The following is a 22023-nucleotide window of genomic DNA, read 5'->3' as shown; positions in this document are numbered from 1 at the left end:
TAGAAAGGAGAAATTAACGTATGTCTCTACCTTTAGCTGGAGATCGCTGCTTGTTGTGAGCTGTGTCCAAATCTCACCACGCTACAAATCTCGTTCCGAAATCTCGCGATAACTCGCGACAAAACACCGGTGGAAAAAACAGTTACCTGACCAAAAATTCAGCCATGACAGACAAACAAACAAACTTTTCTATAAAACTAAAATAACAGTCTTCGGTAATCCAACAGAAAATCACTTCAGTCATCTCTCTTCACCTCAGTCAGGTAACTGTTTTTCCACCGGTGTTTTGTCGCGAGTTATCGCGAGATTTCGGAACGAGATTTGTAGCGTGGTGAGATTTGGACACAGCTCACAACAAGCAGCGATCTCCAGCTAAAGGTAGAGACATACGTTAATTTCTCCTTTCTAGTATGTTGTCGGACACTCATTGTAACTATCTGAGCCTGTCAGTGTGAAAAAAATGCATGTTTATAGGCCGAATTTTGACGAGAGCCAGTTGCCCTGTGTACGAGCGTTAGCTGGGCTGGAGGCTGCCTGCCCTGCTCAATACTGGCGCGACCTCAAAAAATGTTTTATCCAACACTCACATATACAGAAAAAATTATGAAAACAGGGCCCAGGTTGAAAAAAACCGAAGTTTCCCTTTAATATGTCTGTGTGGAAACTCGTTCGGTACACCTCCGAACAGAACCGGAACCCCCGTACCGAAATGGTTCGATACAAATACACGTACCGTTACACCCCTAGTTGTAAAGCAACATTATGTAACAATAGTACCTTAAAACAGTGTTTTTCAACCACTGTGCCGCGGCACACTGGTGTGCCGTGAGATACAGTCTGGTGTGCCGTGGGAGATTATGTAATTTCACCTATTTGGGGTAAAACATATTTTTTGCAAACCAGTAATTATAGTCTGCAAATGATGTGTTGTTGTTGAGTGTCGGTGCTGTCTACAGCTCGGCCGAGTAACCGTGTAATACTCTTCCATATCAGTAAGTGGCAGCAGGTAGCTAATTGCTTTGTAGATGTCGGAAACTTCGGGAGGCAGTGTGCAGGTAAAAAAGGTGTTTAATGCTTAAACCAAAAATAAACACAAGCTGAGTTCCCCTAAGAAAAGGCATTAAAGCTTAGGGAAGGCTATGCAGAACAAAACTAAAACTGAACTAGCTACAAAGTAAACCAAAACAGAATGCTGGACGACAGCAAAGACTTACTGTGGAGCAAAGACAATGTACATCTGAACATGACATGACAATCAACAATGTCCCCACAAAGAAGGATAAAAACAACTGAAATATTCTTGACTGCTAAAACAAAGTAGATGCAGGAAATATTGCTCAAGGAAGACATGAAACTGCTACAGGAAAATACCAAAAAAAAGAGAAAAAGCCACCAAAATAGGAGCGCATACAAGAACTAAAACACTACACACAGGAAAACAGCGTGATGTGACAGGTGGTGACAGTACACCTACTTTGAGACAAGAGCTATCAATCAATCAATTAATGTTTACTTATATAGCCCTAAATCACGAGTGTCTTAAAGGGCTGCACAAGCCACAACGACATCCTCGGCTCAGATCCCACATCTATAGTGATGCATGCTTGGTTATGGTTTAAAGTCCAACAATTGCGACAATGACTTTTTACTGTCAACTGAGTTTAGTTTTTGAATGATTTCTGCTGGTGGTGTGCCTCTGGATTTTTTCAACGCAAAACACTGCCTTAAAACAACAGCTCCATGTTGTTACCATGGCAACACAAGATGACCTACACTAGTGGTCTGCAATACTGGTGGATCAACCGGGAAAACCTACTGTGATACCATTAGTTAGCATCTTTGCTAATTATGACTTCTTTGGCTTCCGACCATGTCTTTGTAACATTCTGTAGTGGTCTGTGATGTTTCTTGATGAACATCCGTATTAACGTTTATTTTGACTTATTTAACTTGACGGTGTTTCCGTCGCGGTCTGAAATACTGCTGGACCAGCCAGGACACATCTGATGTTGTGTTAGCGCTAGCATCTGTGCTAATTGAGTTCATGACTTCATGAGCTTCTCGGTTAACTTCTGTGGAAGGCTTAAAAGTAAATAACCCTGGAGTTAATGCAATGATTCCTTATTGCTACTTTAAAGGCAGAGGGGAAAACATAATATTCAAACATCACCTCTCTGAGTTCATGCTTTGGTCGGTCAGCTCGTTCTTGAGAGAGTCCATGTCGCTTTGCAGACACGCCACTTTGGTCTGAGATTTGAGCAGTTCCTGTTTTAACCGCTGATTGTCCTACAAATGACACAAAGACGGCCAACTGAACAGGACTGATGGGACAAGAGAATGTTCTAGTCTTCTTCTAGTCTTACCAGTGTGAGCTCGTTGATCTTCTTCTTCAGGCCAGGACTCTCGTCCTTCACAGTGATGTTTTTGTACTTCTCTTCGATCTGGTAAGGACACATTTTAGAGGTTTATTAAAAACATTATGCTAATAATGTTAAAATGTGTCATATTCGTGCTTCAGGCAGAATATATCTTATGTAAAGGTAGCGCTACCGTTTTTTAATAATAATTTTCTCATTAAAATACCAATTTTAGTCTATTTGTTTTTCCTGTTATAGTATGACTTTATTCTCATAATATTGTGTTTTGGGTGATATTACAAATCAGTCCAGTAAAATTTAAACTTTTTTGTTGTAATAAAACCACATTTTGTCATTAAGTCTTGCTTTAATCATCCAAAAGTATGTATTTGTGGGGATAAATAATTACAAATATACTAATAATGACTATAAATACATTTGATCTTCAAAGAAATATATATTTGTTTCATAATAAAATTACAAATTAATTTAGCAGAATTACTACTTTTTTTGTCTTTTGCCTTTCCCCATCAGGAGTCATTAAACTCTCCCATCTTGCAGAATTATTTCGTACAAATGTATCACTATTTAATTGGAATAGTTTTAAAAACGTATAACTTTTAATTTTGTAATATCACACCATTGTTATGTAAAACTACAACTTTATTTTGTAATATTACAACATTATAATGTAAAACTACAATTTTTTATCTTGTAATATTGCAACATTGTTTTGTAAAACTACAATGTTGTTTCTTGTAATATTACAACGTTATGTTGTAGAACTACAACTTTTTTTATTGTAATATGACAACATTATGATGTCAAACTACAACTTTTTTTTCTTGAAATATTACAACATTATTATATAAAAGTACAACTTTTTTCTTGTAATATTACTATGTAAAACTACAACTTTTTTTCGAGTTATAATCCAAGATTATCATGTGAAACTAAAACATATTTTCTTGTAATATTACAACGTTATGTGAAACTACAACTTTTTTCTTGTAATATTACAAAATTATTATGTAAAAGTAAAACATTTTTCTTGTAATATTACAACATTATTATGTGAAACTACAACTTTTTTCTTGTAATATTACAACATTATTATGTGAAACTACAACTTTTTTCTTGTAATTTTACAACAATATTATATGAAACTACAACTTTTTTCTTGTAATTTTACAACAATATTATATGAAACTACAACTTTTTTCTCGTAATATTACAACATTATTATGTAGAACTACAACTTTTTTCTGGTAATATTACAACATTATTATGTGAATACAACTTTTTTTCTTGTAATATTATAACATTATTATGTAAAACTACAGCTTGTTTTTCTTGTAATATTACAACATTACTATGTAAAACTACAACTTTTTTTCTTATACTATTATAACATTATGTGAAACTACACCTTTTTTTTGGTAATATTATAACATTATTATGTGAAACTATAACTTTTTTTCTTGTAATATCATAACATTATTATGTGATACTACAACTTTCTTTCTTGTAATATTACAAAATTATTATGGAGACCATCAGCTTTTTTCTTGCTAGGCACGAATGCTAACCACTGACGACCCGTGCTGTCCCAGACCTAATCTTAATAAACAAATATGGAGTTGATGTGTTCAAGTACAAAAAAAACAGCGTTAATTATGGTTACCATTTGCATCCTCTGGATCTTACACTGGAGCTCACACACTTCAGTTTCATAACCTCTTCTCAAATCGTTGAGCTCGTCCTCTGCTCGCTTCTTCTCCTACACGAGGACAGAAAAAACCCATCATTTATTGAAATATTGTTGATATTAAAGGATCATTCAGGATATTTGTGTTGATATGATTGCCTCTGAGACACGACTACCTTGACACATGCTAAATTTTTCACGATGGGCGGAGCCTGCTGGGCTATTGATCATTAAGTCTAAAAGTAAAGTCTCACTGTAAAGTGTGGGAGAGCACAGATGATTGGTGTCCTATTTGGTATGTGACAAAGTAAACAGTGGCTACTGAGCCAATGTGGCACTCTTACATAAGGTTGTGCAGCGATAAGACACACTTTATGTCATACTGGGAAGGTTGGCATTAAAGTTCACTGTGAAACATTCAAACCTGCTAATGCTGCTGTGTTTCAACTAAATATTTGGTTGTCACCGTCTACTTTAAGTATTCGGTATCTTTTATTTTGTTGTCTGCTGGAAATAGTTTTGCAAAAGCTTTGGAGCTTAGTTTTATTACCCCATATGAAAGTCAAAACTCTTTAACTCGCTCACATTGTTTTTTTCTTAGTGTTACAACTTAATTGCCTTTTATATTAAAAACATTGTAGTTTTGTAATTTAAAAAAAAAAATGTTTTGCCTCGAAAGATATAGATTTTTTTCTAGTAAAATTGTGATTTTTTCTAATAAGACTACAACATATTTGCCATAAAACTACAACATTTAAAATGTTTCTGATAATGTTATGACTAAGTTAACACCCCTAAAAGTATTATTATTTTTTCCTAAAAAAGTTACAATGTTTAGATTACAAGATTACAATGTTTTTCTCATCATTTTTTTTCTCATAAATTACATTTATGTCTTGTAAAATTAAAACTTGTCTTCATTCAATATAAAAAATGTTTTGAATAAATTATTAAAATGTTTCTCACAATATTACAACCTTATTTCGGACAAATTTTCACTTTTTCAAATAAAATATTTCATTCTTGTAATATAATTTTTTTTTCATAAAACATTTTTTTCCTTTTAAAATTAGGAAACTATTTCATATTGAAATGAAGACATTTAAAAAAAAAATGTGGGATTTTGTTTTCGTAATTTCACAATTTTATTTTTCTAAAATATATTTACATTACAATTTGTATCTCCTAAAATTACAAATTTATTTTTGTAAATTACAACTTTTTCTGATCAGAAAATGCTGAGTTTTTGTCTAATAATATGAATTACTATGGGCCAGTCCCGTGAGGGTAGTGGTGTCCCAATGACTCTTTGCATGTACGGGTAGTGGGCATAACGAGGGGTAGGGGGTGTGAATCTAGCCCTTCAGAGAGAGGGATTTCAGATGCTGACTCGATCATGTAGGGCCAGAGAAAATTCACCAGTTTCTGCATAAATTATATAATATATTACACGTTAGTTTCTAACGTAAGTTTGTAACGTTAGCCAGCTAGCCACGATAGCTAACGTTAGGCTAAAACACTTACTAAAAGCTTGCGAATGTGAAAACATTAATGTTACATACATTTAAAAAAAATCACAAGAGACAACAGTGGTAGAGGGCGGCTTCTTCACTGTAGTTGTTCATTTATTCATCAAACAAAGCATGATGAATGATTAAAAAAAACTAACTCTCAGCCATTAACTCCATTGTTGCCCGGTTTGTTGTGTAATAGTGGGACTAGAGGCTTGTAGGTTACACCGCTATTAACAAAGTACCAAGTCACTAATCAATTAGAAAAGGTACCACTGCCTTTGGAAAATACTGGTAGCTATTTATCATCTGCATATATTTTAAAAGGCACACATTGAGCGCACACAAGCAGAAAAAGTGTATAGAGGAATAATGACAAAAAAAAGAAATTCTACTGGTTAATAATGAGGGTGCGTGAAGTGCAATACGAAGGTATTTGGGCTTCAAAACGTGACCCTTTAAACTTGGAAGTGCCGCACTGCAAGCACATTAAAACACGCCTCGCCAAATGTGTCAATACAGCATTAGCATCATTGCTTCAAACTTAGGTAAACAAAACAAATACTCAGATCTGCACAAGTAGTTTAAAGAGTGACAGGTTATATAGTTAACAGCTTATAGATAGATAGATACATAGATGTTCAAACAGCTTGTTGAAAATCAATAGTGCAGTCCAAAACGCCCTTGTTTCATAAACTAATGCAAGTGAATTGACTGAATTTCTTAACAAATTCCCACTATTTAATTTGTGTTTCATCTTTAACAATGTGTGTTTTACTTGCTTATATGTGTACTTTTAGCCTTATTGTTTTCAGTATTTACTAATGATTGTATTTCTCTATTAAAGACAGACTAAGAGTGGAAACCATAAAGCTTTCTATTCTATTGTAACCTAATCCTAGATTATAGCAGGCTGTATGTAATATGTAAAATAATTGTGAACTGTTCTTTGAGTGCAATAAGAAAAAGTAATGTGTTTAATGCCTTTTAATTTTAATTCCGATCTTTTAAATTTGTTCTTTTGAGTGCAATAAGAAACATATGTTTAATCATGAGTTTAATAATAAGATTTGATGTTAAAATTAGGCCAATAATGACATTTTTTGTGGTACCCTTTATTTTGAAAAGTATCCAAAACTATTGAAATACATAACAATATATATTTTGGTACCATAATATTGGTGTCGGTACAACTTTATGTGGGACAAATGTGCAAACGTGACTATGTAGTCGCTTACGTGCCTGAACAGTGCAGTGACAGAGCAAGTGGTGTCCCAATTTCAAGAGAAGGTTACAAAGCTCTACCCCGTTTTACTTCATTTTGAGGGTGTAGTGGTAGTGAGTGAGTTATTTTCACTAAATGACATGTTTTTCCTTGACTAAAGTCTTGATGAAATACAAAGGAAACCAAGTATGCGCTTAAAGGAAATGTGCGCTTAAAATCCCAGTTTATTTGTTTTTGTTCAACACAAGGGAAGCGCTAACTAACTGCTTAATGCTTCCTAAGACGCATACAACCTCACATTGTCAAAAATATTAGAAACATCTTGTAATATCAGTTTTTTCTTGTAATATCATGTTTTCAAAATTAAGATTTTTTTTTTTTTTAAATAAGACTTTTGGGGATTTTGTTTTGTTACACACAATTTTAAACATACTGATTTTGCAGGTGTTTTTTTTTAGCACCTTACCTGGGCTCGTGTTTTCCTCTCAGCAGCATGTATGCGTTGGTCCATTTCCTCCTCCATCTCGCTGAGCTGCATGGAGGCTTGGTCCTGCGCACTGAAACACAACATCAAGCACACAACGTTTGTGCCACTTTAATGTTCAAAACACAACACAAGTGCACCACAAGTGTGTCACCTACCGCCTGATGGCCAATGCTAGGTTCTCCATCTCAGAGTTCTGCTGCTTGATCTCCTTGGTGAAGCAGAGGAGAACTTTCTCCAGCTGTGGAATAAGCCTGGGCTCATTCATACTGATGTTGTGGTACAGCGTCGCCACTTGATCCTGCCTGCAATGACAAAATGCAGTGGAACTGCTTTGTCATACAGTACATGGACATGATGGATGGGTGGATAGATACATAGGTCGGTAGATAAATAGACAGATAAATAGATAGATAGATAGATAGATAGATAGATAGATAGATAGATAGATAGATAGATAGATAGATAGATAGATAGATAGATAGATAGATAGATAGATAGATAGATAGATAGATAGATAGATAGATAGATAGATAGATGGATAGCGTCAGTTTCAAACACTGATGACATCTATTAAACAAGACAAGAGGCAAAGAATCAAACAGAGACAGAATTCAATTTGGACTCAATATATTGAGGAGAGTCGCCTTTACACTGTACCCTTGAACAGTATCTCAGCACGCTCTGCCAAAAGATTGCATGCCTCCTTCTTTTATTTTGGACCCTCCCTGACCACATGGCCACCTTTGTTTCCAAAGGACAAAGGTCGCAAAAAGTTCACAGAAAAGGTCGTAAACAATTCACAGGAAATGTCAGTTCAAAAAGAATTCGTAAAATAGTTCAAAAAGAGTTCCATAAAATAATTCAAAAACAGTTCGTAAAATACTTTAAAAAGAGTTCGTCTGGAAATTGGGCAGATCCTGCCATCTGTCCGCTTTGAAGTCCTTGGGTTAGAACAATATCTTTCTGTTAATTACCATACCTGAGAGAAAACAGAAAACCCCTCATGTGGCTTTACACCTTACACAGTGGAGTTTTACGAGCCTTCTTCTTGGTAGGTTTCAAAGACAGCTTTTGTCTTCTTGCTAGGAACTCGTTTCAACAAAAAGTTTTTTGTGATAACTTACAAACAATTATTCTAACAGATAGATAGATAGATAGATAGATAGATAGATAGATAGATAGATAGATAGATAGATAGATAGATAGATAGATAGATAGATAGATAGATAGATAGATAGATAGATAGATAGATAGATAGATAGATAGATAGATAGATAGATAGATAGATAGATAGATAGATAGATAGATAGATAGATAGATAGATAGATAGACAGACGGACGGGCAGGATGGACGGAGACAGACAGAATGGACTCATGCTCCGTCCTTCTATAAAGTTGACTTGAAGTTTTTGCAGCGAGCTAACTACTGTAACTAACTCACTAACTAACTAACTAACTGCAAAAAACATAACATTTCACTCAACAGATCTGTACTTTGAGGTCAAATTGATCAGTCGTAATTAACATTAAAATTGATTCCCAATTAAGTAGTATTAGTTAAATCATGAGTTGGTTGGTGTGTACTTCAGGGTTTGTTAATTGTTTTAGTGAGTCTATGTGTGTGTGTGTGTGTGTGTGTGTGTGTGTGTGTGTGTGTGTGTGTGTGTGTGTGTGTGTGTGTGTGTGCGTGTGTGTGTGTGTGTGTGTGTGCGTGTGTGTGTGTGTGTGTGTGTGTACATTAAAGGCCTACTGAAACCCACTACTACCGACCACGCAGTCTGATAGTTTATACATCAATGATGAAATCTTAACATTGCAACACATGCCAATACGGCCGGGTTAACTTATAAAGTGCAATTTTAAATTTCCCGCGAAACTTCCGGTTGAAAACGTCTATGTATGATGACGTGTGCGCGTGACGTCAATGGTTGAAACGGAAGTATTCGGACACCATTGTATCCAATACAAAAAGCTCTGTTTTCATCGCAAAATTCCACAGTATTCTGGAATTCTGTGTTGGTGAATCTTTTGCAATTTGTTTAATGAACAATGAAGACTGCAAAGAAGAAAGCTGTAGGTGGGATCGGTGTATTAGCGGCTGGCTGCAGCAACACAACCAGAAGGACTTTGACTTGGATAGCAGACGCGCTATCCGACGCTAGCCGCAGACCGCATCGATGATCGGGTGAAGTCCTTCGTCGCTCCGTCAATCGCTGGAACGCAGGTGAGCACGGGTGTTGATGAGCAGATGAGGGCTGGCTGGCGTAGGTGGATAGCTAAAGTTTTTAGCATAGCTCTGTGAGGTCCCGTAGCTAAGTTAGCTTAATGGTGTCGTTAGCAACAGCATTGTTAAGCTTCGCCAGGCTGGAAAGCATTAACCGTGTAGTTACAGGTCCATGGTTTAATAGTATTGTTGATTTTCTGTCTATCCTTCCAGTCAGGGGTTTATTTATTTTGTTTCTATGTGCAGTTAAGCCCGATGCTATCACGTTAGCTCCGTAGCTAAAGTGCTTCGCCGATGTATTGTCGTGGAGATAAAAGTCACTGTGAATGTCCAATTCGCGTTCTCGACTCTCATTTTCAAGAGGATATAGTATCCGAGGTGGTTTAAAATACAAATCCGTGATCCACAATAGAAAAAGGAGAAAGTGTGGAATCCAATGAGCCCTTGTACCTAAGTTATGGTCAAAGCGAAAAAAGATACGTCCTGCACTGCACTCTAGTCCTTCACTCTCACTCACTCCTCATCCACGAATCTTTCATCCTCGCTCAAATTAATGGGGTAATCGTCGCTTTCTCGGTCCGAATAGCTCTCGCTGCTGGTGTAAACAACGGGGAAATGTGAGGAGCCTTTCAACCTGCGACGTCACGCTACTTCCGGTACAGGCAAGGCTTTTTTTATCAGCGACCAAAAGTTACGAACTTTATCGTCGATGTTCTGTACTATATCCTTTCAGCAAAAATATGGCAATATCGCAAAATGATCAAGTATGACACATAGAATGGATCTGCTATCGCCGTTTAAATAAAAAAATGTCATTTCCGTAGGCCTTTAAGGGCCTGATCTAACTAAATGTAATAATGTGTATTAAAACATGTGCAAACTTGATAGCACACGCAAAGATGATCTACTAAACTTGTGAGCAGAGGATTGCGTCTCTTAAGCGAGCAAAATAAGGAACGCAATCCTTTTAGCGTGTCTGTCTTCATGACTATGCAGAATATGTGTGGATTATCAGAAGGTTTGCTATACTGGGAGGAGAAAACGCTATTTAGCACATGCTTTGATCGATCAAGGCTGAAACCGTTCTGCAGCCGCTGTTTTGCGTCTATATTTAGCACGTCTATGAAGGACGTGCAAACAGGCAGCTGCTGCAGAAATGGCTGTGAGAAAGGAGGCATTTGCGTTGGCAACATACTGTATATGGACTGTCAAAAATATATATTTTTTTACATATGGTCTATTTAGCAATTTGGATGACTTAAGGGGCTGAATAAAACAAATTGAATTGATGTGTTTTGGTGTCTGCTGTTTTTTTTTTAGGACGTTTGTTTTTTCGTATTAAATATATTTTTTAATATAGCTCTTATATGAAAAAAAGTTCTTGCAATATGCATTTTTTTGCGCGTGGAACATTCCAACGCACGCTCGCACACTTCCACTATCGCTACACAATGACTAGAGACTCAATAACTAGGAACGCTTCATTAGCGTCTTCTATGAGCGCACCTTCAAAAGTGGGTTCTGTTGTAGATGCACCGCAGGACTCCTACTAAGAGGCCCATAAAAAGTGGTATATGTATGATGCATGTTTGAAAACACAGCAAAACGCCACAGGTAGGAGCATGATAACATGAACGTGCAGTTAATGATTGTTTCCGTGGTGAAAGCCGATGAGTACACGCAAAACATCTGACTTGCGTCTACTCAATGCAGAAGTAGGGCCTTTTTTTAATATCTCGATATTTTTAGGCCATGTCATGAGACACGATATATATCTCGATATTTTGCCTTAGCCTTGAATGAACACTTGATGTATATAATCACAGCAGTATGATGATTCTATGTGTCTACATTAAAACATTCTTGTTCATACTGCATTAATATATGCTCGTTTTAAACTTTCATGCAGAGAGGGAAATCACAACTAAGTCAATTGACCAAAACTGTATTTATTAAACAGCTATTAAGCAGTGACACAAACATTCATGTCATTTCCAAACAGAAAGTGCAAGATTGTCGGAGACATTTTAAAACAAGCTATAAGTGCACTTTTGTGCATGATGTCACTAAGATGACAGATCAAAACAACACTAAATTAGAGTGCACTTTTTGTACAGAACGCCACTACAATGTTTTAAAACAAATAAAGTGCACTTTTGTGCATGATGTCACACAAGATATTTCAATAACTGTCAAATAAAAATTAGCTGCATAATTGGAAATCAAATAGTGTATGTCCTTCGCTATGTGGTAGGTTCCTGCGGACGTTATCTCCTTCTGTTGTTGACTACTTTTTTCATACGGTGGTTGATCTGGAAATGGTTGCCTCGGCACTTTGTTGGAGATGTTGACATGCGGAGTTTCAAGCACTCTTCATTCTCTAGCGGGTGACTTTTCAAATGATGCTACATATTAGCAGTAATGCTACTTTTTGTAGCAACGCTTTTGCCCCACACTTGACAAGTTACGGTTGTCTGTTCAACATATTCCCGCTTGAAGCCAAACCACCGCCAGACGATAGACCCCCTGCTGTTTTTCTTGGGAATTAATTCTTCCTTCATTTGTTACCAGATTCGCACCTTCTTTCTCTCGTATTACCACTCACACCACAGCTAACGTTACCCATGCCGCTACCTCTCTGCTCCGCGAGGGCGTATACGTATGTGACGTATGTAAGAAGGTGCGCTTGTTTTATCTCTCTGTGAGAAGCAGAGACAAGAAAGAGCGAGAAAAGCCTGTAGTGTAATGCCCGCAGCTAAAAGAAACTGCGTGAGAACGTATCCTCGAATATCACGATATAGTCATTTTCTATATCGCACAGCGACAAACCCACGATATATCGAGTATATCGATATATCGCCCAGCCCTATGCAAAAGCAAAGCAAAGCGCTTTGAATTACTAGAGAAAAAGCGCTATATAAATATAATTGACTTCACTTGACCACAATAATATTGTACCGTGGACTTTTCTACTGTGACGATGTGGTGCCGTGAGATTTGGATAACGTTACATCCATAGCGCTCATTGGATTGTGCAGGTGTAGCTACCGTATTTTTCGGAGTATAAGTCGCTCCGGAGTATAAGTCGCACCGGCTGAAAATGCATAATAAAGAAGGAAAAAAACATATATAAGTCGCACTGATTTGATCAAACCCAACACCAAGAATAGACATTTGAAAGGCAATTTAAAATAAATAAAGAATAGTGAACAACAGGCTGAATAAGTGTACGTTATATGAGGCAGAAATAACCAACTGAGAACGTGCCTGGTATGTTAACGTAACATATTATGGTAAGAGTCTGTTCTGCCTCAGTTATTAAGATTACTTTATTCAGCGTGTGTTATTTCCAAGTCATTTCAGTTGGTTCTGTTAAGGGAGCTGTACCTTTCGTGTACAAGTGTGCTTAAGGAAGGCAGGATAGAGTCATTCAAATAACTATAACATATAGAACATGCTATACGTTTACCAAACAATCTGTCACTCCTAATCGCTAAATCCCATGAAATCTTATACGTCTAGTCTCTTACGTGAATGAGCTAAATAATATTATTTGATATTTTACGGTAATGTGTTAATAATTTCACACATAAGTCGCTCCTGAGTATAAGTCGCACCCCCGGCCAAACTATGAAAAAAACTGCGACTTATAGTCCGAAAAATACGGTAATGAAGCGTTCCTAGTTATTGAGTCTCTAGTCATTGTGTAGTGATAGTTGAAGTGTGTCATGTAGCATTACAGTACACCGAGCTGCGTTGTGTTGACTTGACAGGGCGGGCTCTGAGCTCCAATGCTGAGCACACAGACATAAGTCAATAGCTCGAAGCCACCCTCAACCTAATGTAGAGACAAAGTATGAAATCATGACAAAACTGACCACATAGTCAGGTCGTCAGGTTTGAAGGAAGCATCCCTCACGTGCCTGACTCCTTACCGCCCCCAATAAGACAAACTGTTATTTCATCAACTTAAAGGCCTACTGAAAGCCACTACTACCGACCACGCAGTCTGATAGTTTATATATCAATGATGAAATCTTAACATTGCAACACATGCCAATACAGCCGGGTTAACTTATAAAGTGCAATTTTAAAATTCCCGGGAAACTTCCGCTTGAAAACGTCTAGGTATGATGACGTTTGCGCGTGACGTCAATGGTTGAAGCGGAAGTATTGGGACACATTGTATCCCAATACAAACAGCTCTGTTTTCATCGCAAAATTCCACAGTATTCTGGACATCTGTGTTGGTGAATCTTTTGCAATTTGTTTAATGAACAATGGAGACTGCAAAGAAGAAAGCTGTAGGTGGGATCGGTGTATTAGCGGCCGGCTGCAGCAACACAACCAGGAGGACTTTGAGTTGGATAGCAGACGCGCTATCCGACGCTAGCCGCCGACCGCATCGATGATCGGGTGAAGTCCTTCATCGCGCCGTCGATCGCTGGAACGCAGGTGAGCACGGGTGTTGATGAGCAGATGAGGGCTGGCATAGGTGGAGCGCTAATGTTTTTATCCCGTAGCTAAGTTAGCTTCAATGGCGTCGTTAGCAACAGCATTGCTAGGCTTCGACAGGCGGCACAGCATTAACCGTGTGGTTACAGGTCCAGTGTTTGGTTCGGTGTCTCCTGATAGTAGTATTGTTGATCTTCTGTCTATCCTTCCATCCTTATTTCTTTTGTTTCTATCTGCATTTAAGCACGATGCTATCACGTTAGCTCCGTAGCTAAATTGCTTCACCGATGTATTGTCGTGAAGTCACTGTGAATGTCCATTTCGCGTTCTCGACCCTCATTTTCAAGAGGATATAGTATCCGAGGTGGTTTAAAATACAAATCCGTGATCCACAATAGAAAAAGGAGAAAGTGTGGAATCCAATGAGCCTTTGTACCTAAGTTACGGTCAGAGCGAAAAAAGATACGTCACTGCACTGCACTCTAGTCCTTCACTCTCACGTTCCTCATCCACGAATCTTTCATCCTCGCTCAAATGAATGGGGTAATCGTCGCTTTCTCGGTCCGAATCGCTCTCGCTGCTGGTGTAAACAATGGAGAAATGTGAGGAGCCCTTCAACCTGCGACGTCACGCTACTTCCGGTACAGGCAAGGCTTTTTTTTATCAGCGACCAAAAGTTGTGAACTTTATCGTCGTTGTTCTCTACTAAATCCTTTCAGCAAAAATATGGCAATATCGCGAAATGATCAAGTATGACACATAGAATGGATCTGCTATCCCCGTTTAAATAAAAAAATGTCATTTCAGTAGCCCTTTCAAAACAGACATTGCTTTGAGTTGGCGACTGTCAGCTGATAGCAGACGCAGCAAAGAGGACGACCGGGAAATAAGAGAGCGTATTTAGCTCTTGTGGATTGGACTTGACCGCTGTGACAATCAATGTCCTGTAAACAAGCACACTGATCTCATGTCAGCCCACAAACCGACTAGAGTTTACATCATTAGTGTTCAATGAAAAACATGTACAATCTTGCTGGGTTGCACAGGACATCATGTCAGGATGCCATGTGCTCGCACTCAGACGCACGGTGGGCAAACAAGAGTCAGAGAAGCAAGACGTCCGTTAAGAGAAAATTGGAAATGTTCTCACTTGTGCAAATGTGCTTAAAAAGCACAAACACTGAAATCTTTTGACCAAGTAATTTTTCCTTAAATAACTAAGTAAATAGACACACCTTTCGAAAACCCACTACTGTATTTTGCATCTTGTGTGTTTCTTATGCTTCACAGATCGTGTTTTAAATATTGGTTTGTACTGTAGAATTTTAAGATTTATTAAAATAAAAAATGTGCCAAGTAGATAAAATCTATTATTATTTCTGGCGGGTGTTGTACTGCTCTAGGGAAAATTTGTATTATATTTTTGTTGTATCTGATGCCGCTTGGCATAAATGGTTCTTATCATTTCTATACGAATGATATTCAACTGTTATGCTCCTTCAATGATTCAGAGTTTCACTTGTTATCTGAGTTCTTGGAACGCGTATGCTGTATCAAAAACTGGTTGTATTCAACTTTCCACCCAATAAATTCTAGCAAAATGGAAACTCTGATAAAAAGATCCCCCTGATCAAGAACTCCCTTGGTGCTCTGACTGCATCTGTTAAAAGCAGCCTCAAAAACCTTGGGGTTGTGTTTGATCATTCAATGTCTTTGAGGGGTCATTGCTGTCAACTGACCAAAAACTGTTTTTATCCCCTCAGAAATATTTCAAAAGTGAGAAATTTGCTGTCAAAATTGGATCTCGAAATGATTATTCACGTGTTCATTTCATCTCGTATTGACTATTGTAATTCTCTCTTCACTCTTTTCAACAAGTCAACGCTAAATAGACTTCAGAGGGTACAAAATGCAGCTGCTAGACTCTTGACCGGACCCAGAACAGCCCATATTACCCGCATTTTATTCAATCTTCATTGGCTTCCAGTCAAATTCCGCATTGAGTTTAAGATTTTAGCCCTGACTTTCCGTGCGTTGCATGGTGGGGCCCCTCAGTACATCACTGACTTGTTATGCCCCTACTCTTCAGGGCGCAGCCTCCGGTCTTCAGGCCAAGGTCTTCTAAAGATCCCAAAAACTCATTTTGGAGACCTGGCATTCCAGGCTATAGTTCCTAGACTCTGGAACAACTTGCACTAGTCCCTCCGTGATCTTGACTGTGTTGACACTTTTAAGAGACATTTGAAAACTTCTCTTTTTAGTAAAGCTTTTAGTTAATGCACCTTTTAACTACCGTTTTTAATCCACTTTGTATCCGTTTTATGATGTTGCCCCTGTTGTTTTAATTGAAGTGTTGTTTTACTTCACCTATGTTTTGTACAGCGCTATCTGTAAAAAAACGAACCAGTGAGCGAGTATCGTCACAAATCATTTCTGTCGAGGAAAACAAGGAAGTGAGGACGGGATTGCACGATGCAAGGACAACAAATCTTGGAGTCAATAACAGCATTGATGGAGGAGAATGAAAGTATTACAATTATTAACAAACGTGTATCTCAATCTGTGCGTGTGTAATCCAATTTGCATGCATGTGTACTAAGGTGTGTGTCTGTATATCAATCCCGAGTGTGTGTATTCAGATCCGTGTACGTGTGTTTTAAGTTTTCTGTCTGTCCCCAATCAGAAAGAACCTTTTACACTGCAAAAACTGAAATCCAAGCATACTTGCCAACCCTCCCGGTTTTACCGGGAGACTCCCGGTATTCAGCGCCTCTCCCGATAACCTCCCGGCAGAAATTTTCTCCCGACAAACTCCCGGTATTCAGCCGGAGCTGGAGACCACGCCCCCTCCAGCTCAATGCGGACCTGAGTGGGGACAGCCTGTTCTTACGTCCGCTTTCCCACAATATAAACAGCTTGCCTGCCCAATGACGTCATAACATCTAGGGCTTTTAGAGAGTAGAGTGCACAACTGCGCACACAACAAGGAGACGAAGCAGAAGAACGAGGAAGTTACAGACATGGCGACGCCGTCGACGAGCAAGATGAAGAAATACGCTTGCAAGTTTCAAAATGAATGGAAAGAAGAATTTCAGTTCATCCAGGACAGTTCGAAAGGGAAGGTGTATGTTGCCTGTACATTTTGTAGAACAGACTTCTCCATTGAACACGGTGGCCGAAATGGTATACTCATTCATGAACGGAGAGTGAAGCACATGGCGGCGGCAGCGTAGCACCGTTCACAGCCCAGTATTAAGGGCCACCTCGCAAAATGGAGACCCGATGGTGTAACATATGCCGAGACAAAGATGGCTATGCTGATAGCTGGAAGCAACATCCCATTCTCATTTGCGGATGTCTACAACAAATCCGTGTGTATATGTGTAAATAAATGAACACTAAAATTCAAGTATTTCTTCTATTTATATATATAATAAAATAAATATATACAGTATATATATACTGTATATATCCATCCATCCATTTTCTACCGCTTATTCCCTTTGGGGTCACGGGGGGCGCCGGAGCCTATCTCAGCTACAATATATATATATATATATATATATATATATATATATATATATATATATATATATATATATATATATATATATATATCTAAAATTGAGTTCGGTCAGCTGAATAATTTTGATGGTTACGTGTTGTTTGGGCGCACTACAATGCAAAGGAATTAAGGCAATTGCGTTGTTTATTGTGTTTTTTTTTCTATTGGAGATATACTACTGTGTGTTAATTATTTGGCCTCGCTTTCAAGTGAAGCGCATCTCCGATTGGCTACAATGTAAGGCCATTTAGCCTGCTTTGTTTGTCGCGACCGTCTATTTTCATTATAATTCAATTATTATTATTTATTTAATTTATTTTTGTTTAAATAGGGATGACATACATATGTTGTTGTATAATTTAAGTTTTGATGTGATTGACAGCCTAAGGCTTATGAGGCACATTTTATATTTATTTTTTTATTTCAACTTAAAAACGTATGAGCCTATGCCTACAACATAGGCTATGCGTTTATCTTTATTTTCCTGCCTGTCGTTGACAATGGAGATTGTCTGATATTTTGTCATGGCTGCAGATCAATCAATAAAGGTTCATCTTTGTCGCAAAATTGTTCACTGTTTCACTGTGCACCCCGCCCTCGTCCCTATTTGAGCATTATAACGTTAACAAGTTAATATTCATTGAAATAAATTCAGAACATTTTTTTTTACCTAATGAAAATATAGGCCTAGTCTTTATAAAACATTTTTTTAACTTCTTAAAAGCATCGTTCTGCTTGCTGCAACTGCAAGAGATATTAATGCGTGGCACGCATTGAATGTCTCTGCTGCATCGGATCAGTCTCCTTTCTAACCTCACTAATGCCTTGCATCGTCTATATTAGATATATAACAACGGGCCGGTGGCGGGTGGGTGTGGTTTTGATAAAATGTTGGTTCGGGTGGATGGCGGGTGGATGACGACTTTTGTCATGCGGTTGCGGATGAAATAATTGCCTATCCGCGCATCTCTAATATATATATATATATATATATATATATATATATATATATATATATATATATATATATATATATTAAAAAACATAATGTTTTATAATTAATATAATGATAAATGATAAATGGGTTATACTTGTATAGCGCTTTTTTACCTTCAAGGTACTCAAAGCGCTTTGACAGTATTTCCACATTCACCCATTCACACACTGATGGCGGGAGCTGCCATGCAAGGCGCTAACCAGCAGCCATCAGGAGCAAGGGTGAAGTGTCTTGCCCAAGGACACAACGGACGTGACTAGGATGGTAGAAGGTGGGGATTGAACCCCAGTAACCAGCAACCCTCTGATTGCTGGCACGGCCACTCTACCAACTTCGCCACGCCGTCCCCAATATAATATAACATATAATATATATTATATAAAATGAAATATTAGTATGAAAAATAGGTATGTAACCTATTTTTATGGGCTTGCCTCTTTGTGATGTTCAGTTCCTGTTATACAGTATATGCCAGGGGTCACCAACGCGGTGCCCGCGGGCACCAGGTAGCCCGTAAGGACCAGATGAGTAGCCCGCCGGCCTGTTCTAAAAATAGCTCAAATAGCAGCACTTACCAGTGAGCTGCCTCTATTTTTTAAATTGTATTTATTTACTAGCAAGCTGGTCTCGCTTTGCCCGACATTTTTAATTCTAAGAGAGACAAAACTCAAATAGAATTTGAAAATCCAAGAAAATATTTTAAAGACTTGGTCTTCACTTGTTTAAATAAATTCATTCATTTTTTTACTTTGCTTCTTATAACTTTCAGAAAGACAATTTTAGAGAAAAAATACAACCTTAAAAATGATTTTAGGATTTTTTTAAACACATATACCTTTTTACCTTTTAAATTCCTTCCTCTTCTTTACTGACAATTTAAATCAATGTTCAAGTAAATTTATTTGTTTTATTGTAAAGAATAATAAATACATTTTAATTTAATTCTTCATTTTAGCTTCTGTTTTTTCGACGAAGAATATTTGTGAAATATTTCTTCAAACTTATTATGATTAAAATTCAAAAAAAAAATTCTGGCAAATCTAGAAAATCTGTAGAATCAAATTTAAATCTTATTTCAAAGTCTTTTGAATTTCTTTTAAAATTTTTGTTCTGGAAAATCTAGAAGAAATAATGATTTGTCTTTGTTAGAAATATAGCTTGGTCCATTTTGTTATATATTCTAACAAAGTGCAGATTGGATTTTAACCTATTTAAAACATGTCATCAAAACTCTAAAATTAATCTTAATCAGGAAAAATTACTAATGATGTTCCATAAATTCTTTTTTTAATTTTTTCAAAAAGATTCGAATTAGCTAGTTTTTCCTCTTCTTTTTTTCGGTTGAATTTTGAATTTTAAAGAGTTGAAGTTGAAGATAAACTATGTTTCAAAATTTAATTGTCATTTTTTTGGTGTTTTCTCCTCTTTTAAACCGTTCAATTAAGTGTAAATATCATTAATTATTAATAATAACATAGAGTTAAAGGTAAATTGAGCAAATTGGCTATTTCTGGCAATTTATTGAAGTGTGTATCAAACTGGTAGCCCTTCGCATTAATCACTACCCAAGAAGTAGCTCTTGCTTTCAAAAAGGTTGCTGACCCCTGGTATATGCCATGAGCTCTTATTTTGAAGGCGCTAAGAGCGGAAGTGGTGACACGTTGTAGTGGAGCGGAGTTTTTGAAAGAACGGAAATAAACTGGAGCCTCCGTTTGTTATTTATATTATAAAATATAATAATGTTTTTTTTGTTTTTTTTTTACTTTGGACTTCCCGCGAGCTGGATTTTGGACACTGGCGGGTCGGATCCGGCCCGCGGGCCGTAGTTTGGGGACCACTGATTTAACACACGCAGTACATTCATGTAAAACTATACAATTCACCTTTTGAGGGTTAAAAAAAGCCAAATAGTTTTGCTCACTTGGGGACGAACTTGCTCTGCTCGCCCAGCCGGGCCACGAAGTCCTCCCACGCGGCGGTGCTCGGCTCCTGGCCGTCGTCCCGCGGCGGCGGCGGCGACGGCTGCTGGTGTCGGTCGTGGAAGCCGTTGATGAACTCGGCCATGGTGATGGTGCCGTCCTTGTCCACGTCCAGCTGGTTGAAGATGCGCTCGGCCTCGGTGGGGCTGACGTGCAGCTCCGTGCAGATGGTGAAGAACTCGCCCCTCTCGATGCTGCCCGACTGGTCCGCGTCGTAGGCGTGGAAAAGGGCGCGAAGACGCTCGCGCTCCTCGGCGCTCATCACCTTGGGACGCGGCAGGCTGCGTGGGGGCGACAACATTTTAGTCCCGACAAGAAACCCGGAAAACAGAGCAACAGGTGAAGTCACATTAAATCCGCGATAATCCCTAACGAGAACTCCATGGTTCGTCACCCACGCGGGTCAACTTCCAACCATCACCTGTGAGTATAGGACAGGGGTCGGCAACCCGCGGCTCTTTAGCGCCGCCCTAGTGGCTCTCTGAAGCTTTTTCAAAAATGTATGAAAAATGGAAAAAGATGAGGGGAAAAAAAAATGTTTGTTTTAATATGGTTTCTGTAGGAGGACAAAAATGACACAAACCTCCCTAATTTTTATAAAGCACACTGTTTGTATTAAATATGCTTCACTGATTCGAGTATTTGGCGAGCGCCGTTTTGTCCTACTAATTTTGGCGGTCCTTGAACTCACCGTAGTGTATAACTTTCGCCGACTTTTTAGGACGTGTTTTATGACACTTCTTTTTCTGTCTCATTTTGTCCACCAAACTTTTAACCTCGTGCGTGAATACACAAAGGTGAGTTTTGTTGATGTTATTGACTTGTGTGGAGTGCTAATCGGGCATATTTGGTCACTGCATGACTGCAAGCTAATCGATGCTAACATGCTATTTAGGCTAGCTATATGTACATATTGCTACATTATGCCTCATTTGTAGCTATATTTGAGCTCATTTAGTTTCCTTTAAGTCATCTCAATTCAATGTATATCTCATGACACACTATATGTATGTAATATCTTCTAATTTGTTGCGGCTCCAGACAGATTTGTTTTTGTATTTTTGCTCCAATATGGCTCTTTCAACATTTTGGGTTGCCGACCCCTGGTATAGGAGGTGTGTTCATCTGTTTCTTCACCTCTTCAACCCCCAGGCTTATTCCCTCCCTTTAAATGATTACATTAAGTCAATACCATTGGCGTTGTTAGGCCTATTTAAGGGGGGCTCAAGCCCCCCTAAAATGTACTTAAACCCCCCTAAATAATTTGGTGTTTAAAAAAAAAAAAAAAAATTATTATTTTTTTTTACAAATACATGCCGACATATTCATTATAAAATGGCCTGAATATGAGTTTAAATAAATAATCATATAACCTGTCATTATTCACTCAGTTTCCCCTCACTTCATAGCGTAAGGTAGAGAGCCTCTTTAGTGCGTCGGTATCCAATCCATTCCACTTGTTCATATAGAAAAATGCCCACATCGCTCAAAATCCAGTCTGCATTTTCTCTGCGA

The 22023-nt window shown here is 38.0% G+C and overlaps 1 protein-coding gene across 1 annotated transcript in view; it reads right to left on the bottom strand.

The window, feature by feature from the left end:
- rasef (RAS and EF-hand domain containing) overlaps window positions 1–20937 on the bottom strand; it is a 44272-nt gene extending 23335 nt beyond the window's left edge. Inside the window, exons 1-6 of the mRNA XM_062024295.1 lie at window positions 20451–20937; window positions 7444–7590; window positions 7268–7358; window positions 4042–4137; window positions 2364–2441; window positions 2171–2286 (exon numbers count right to left, since the gene is read on the bottom strand). Coding sequence (XP_061880279.1) covers window positions 2171–2286; window positions 2364–2441; window positions 4042–4137; window positions 7268–7358; window positions 7444–7590; window positions 20451–20809 — 887 coding nt within the window. The 5' untranslated portion in view covers window positions 20810–20937. The remainder of the gene's footprint in view (window positions 1–2170; window positions 2287–2363; window positions 2442–4041; window positions 4138–7267; window positions 7359–7443; window positions 7591–20450) is intronic.
- Between the last annotated feature and the right edge of the window lie 1086 nt (window positions 20938–22023).

This window comes from Entelurus aequoreus, linkage group LG17 (genome assembly GCF_033978785.1).
Source record: "Entelurus aequoreus isolate RoL-2023_Sb linkage group LG17, RoL_Eaeq_v1.1, whole genome shotgun sequence".
Classification (NCBI taxonomy): Eukaryota; Metazoa; Chordata; class Actinopteri; order Syngnathiformes; family Syngnathidae; genus Entelurus; species Entelurus aequoreus.
This window is presented reverse-complemented; position numbering and strand designations above follow the sequence as displayed.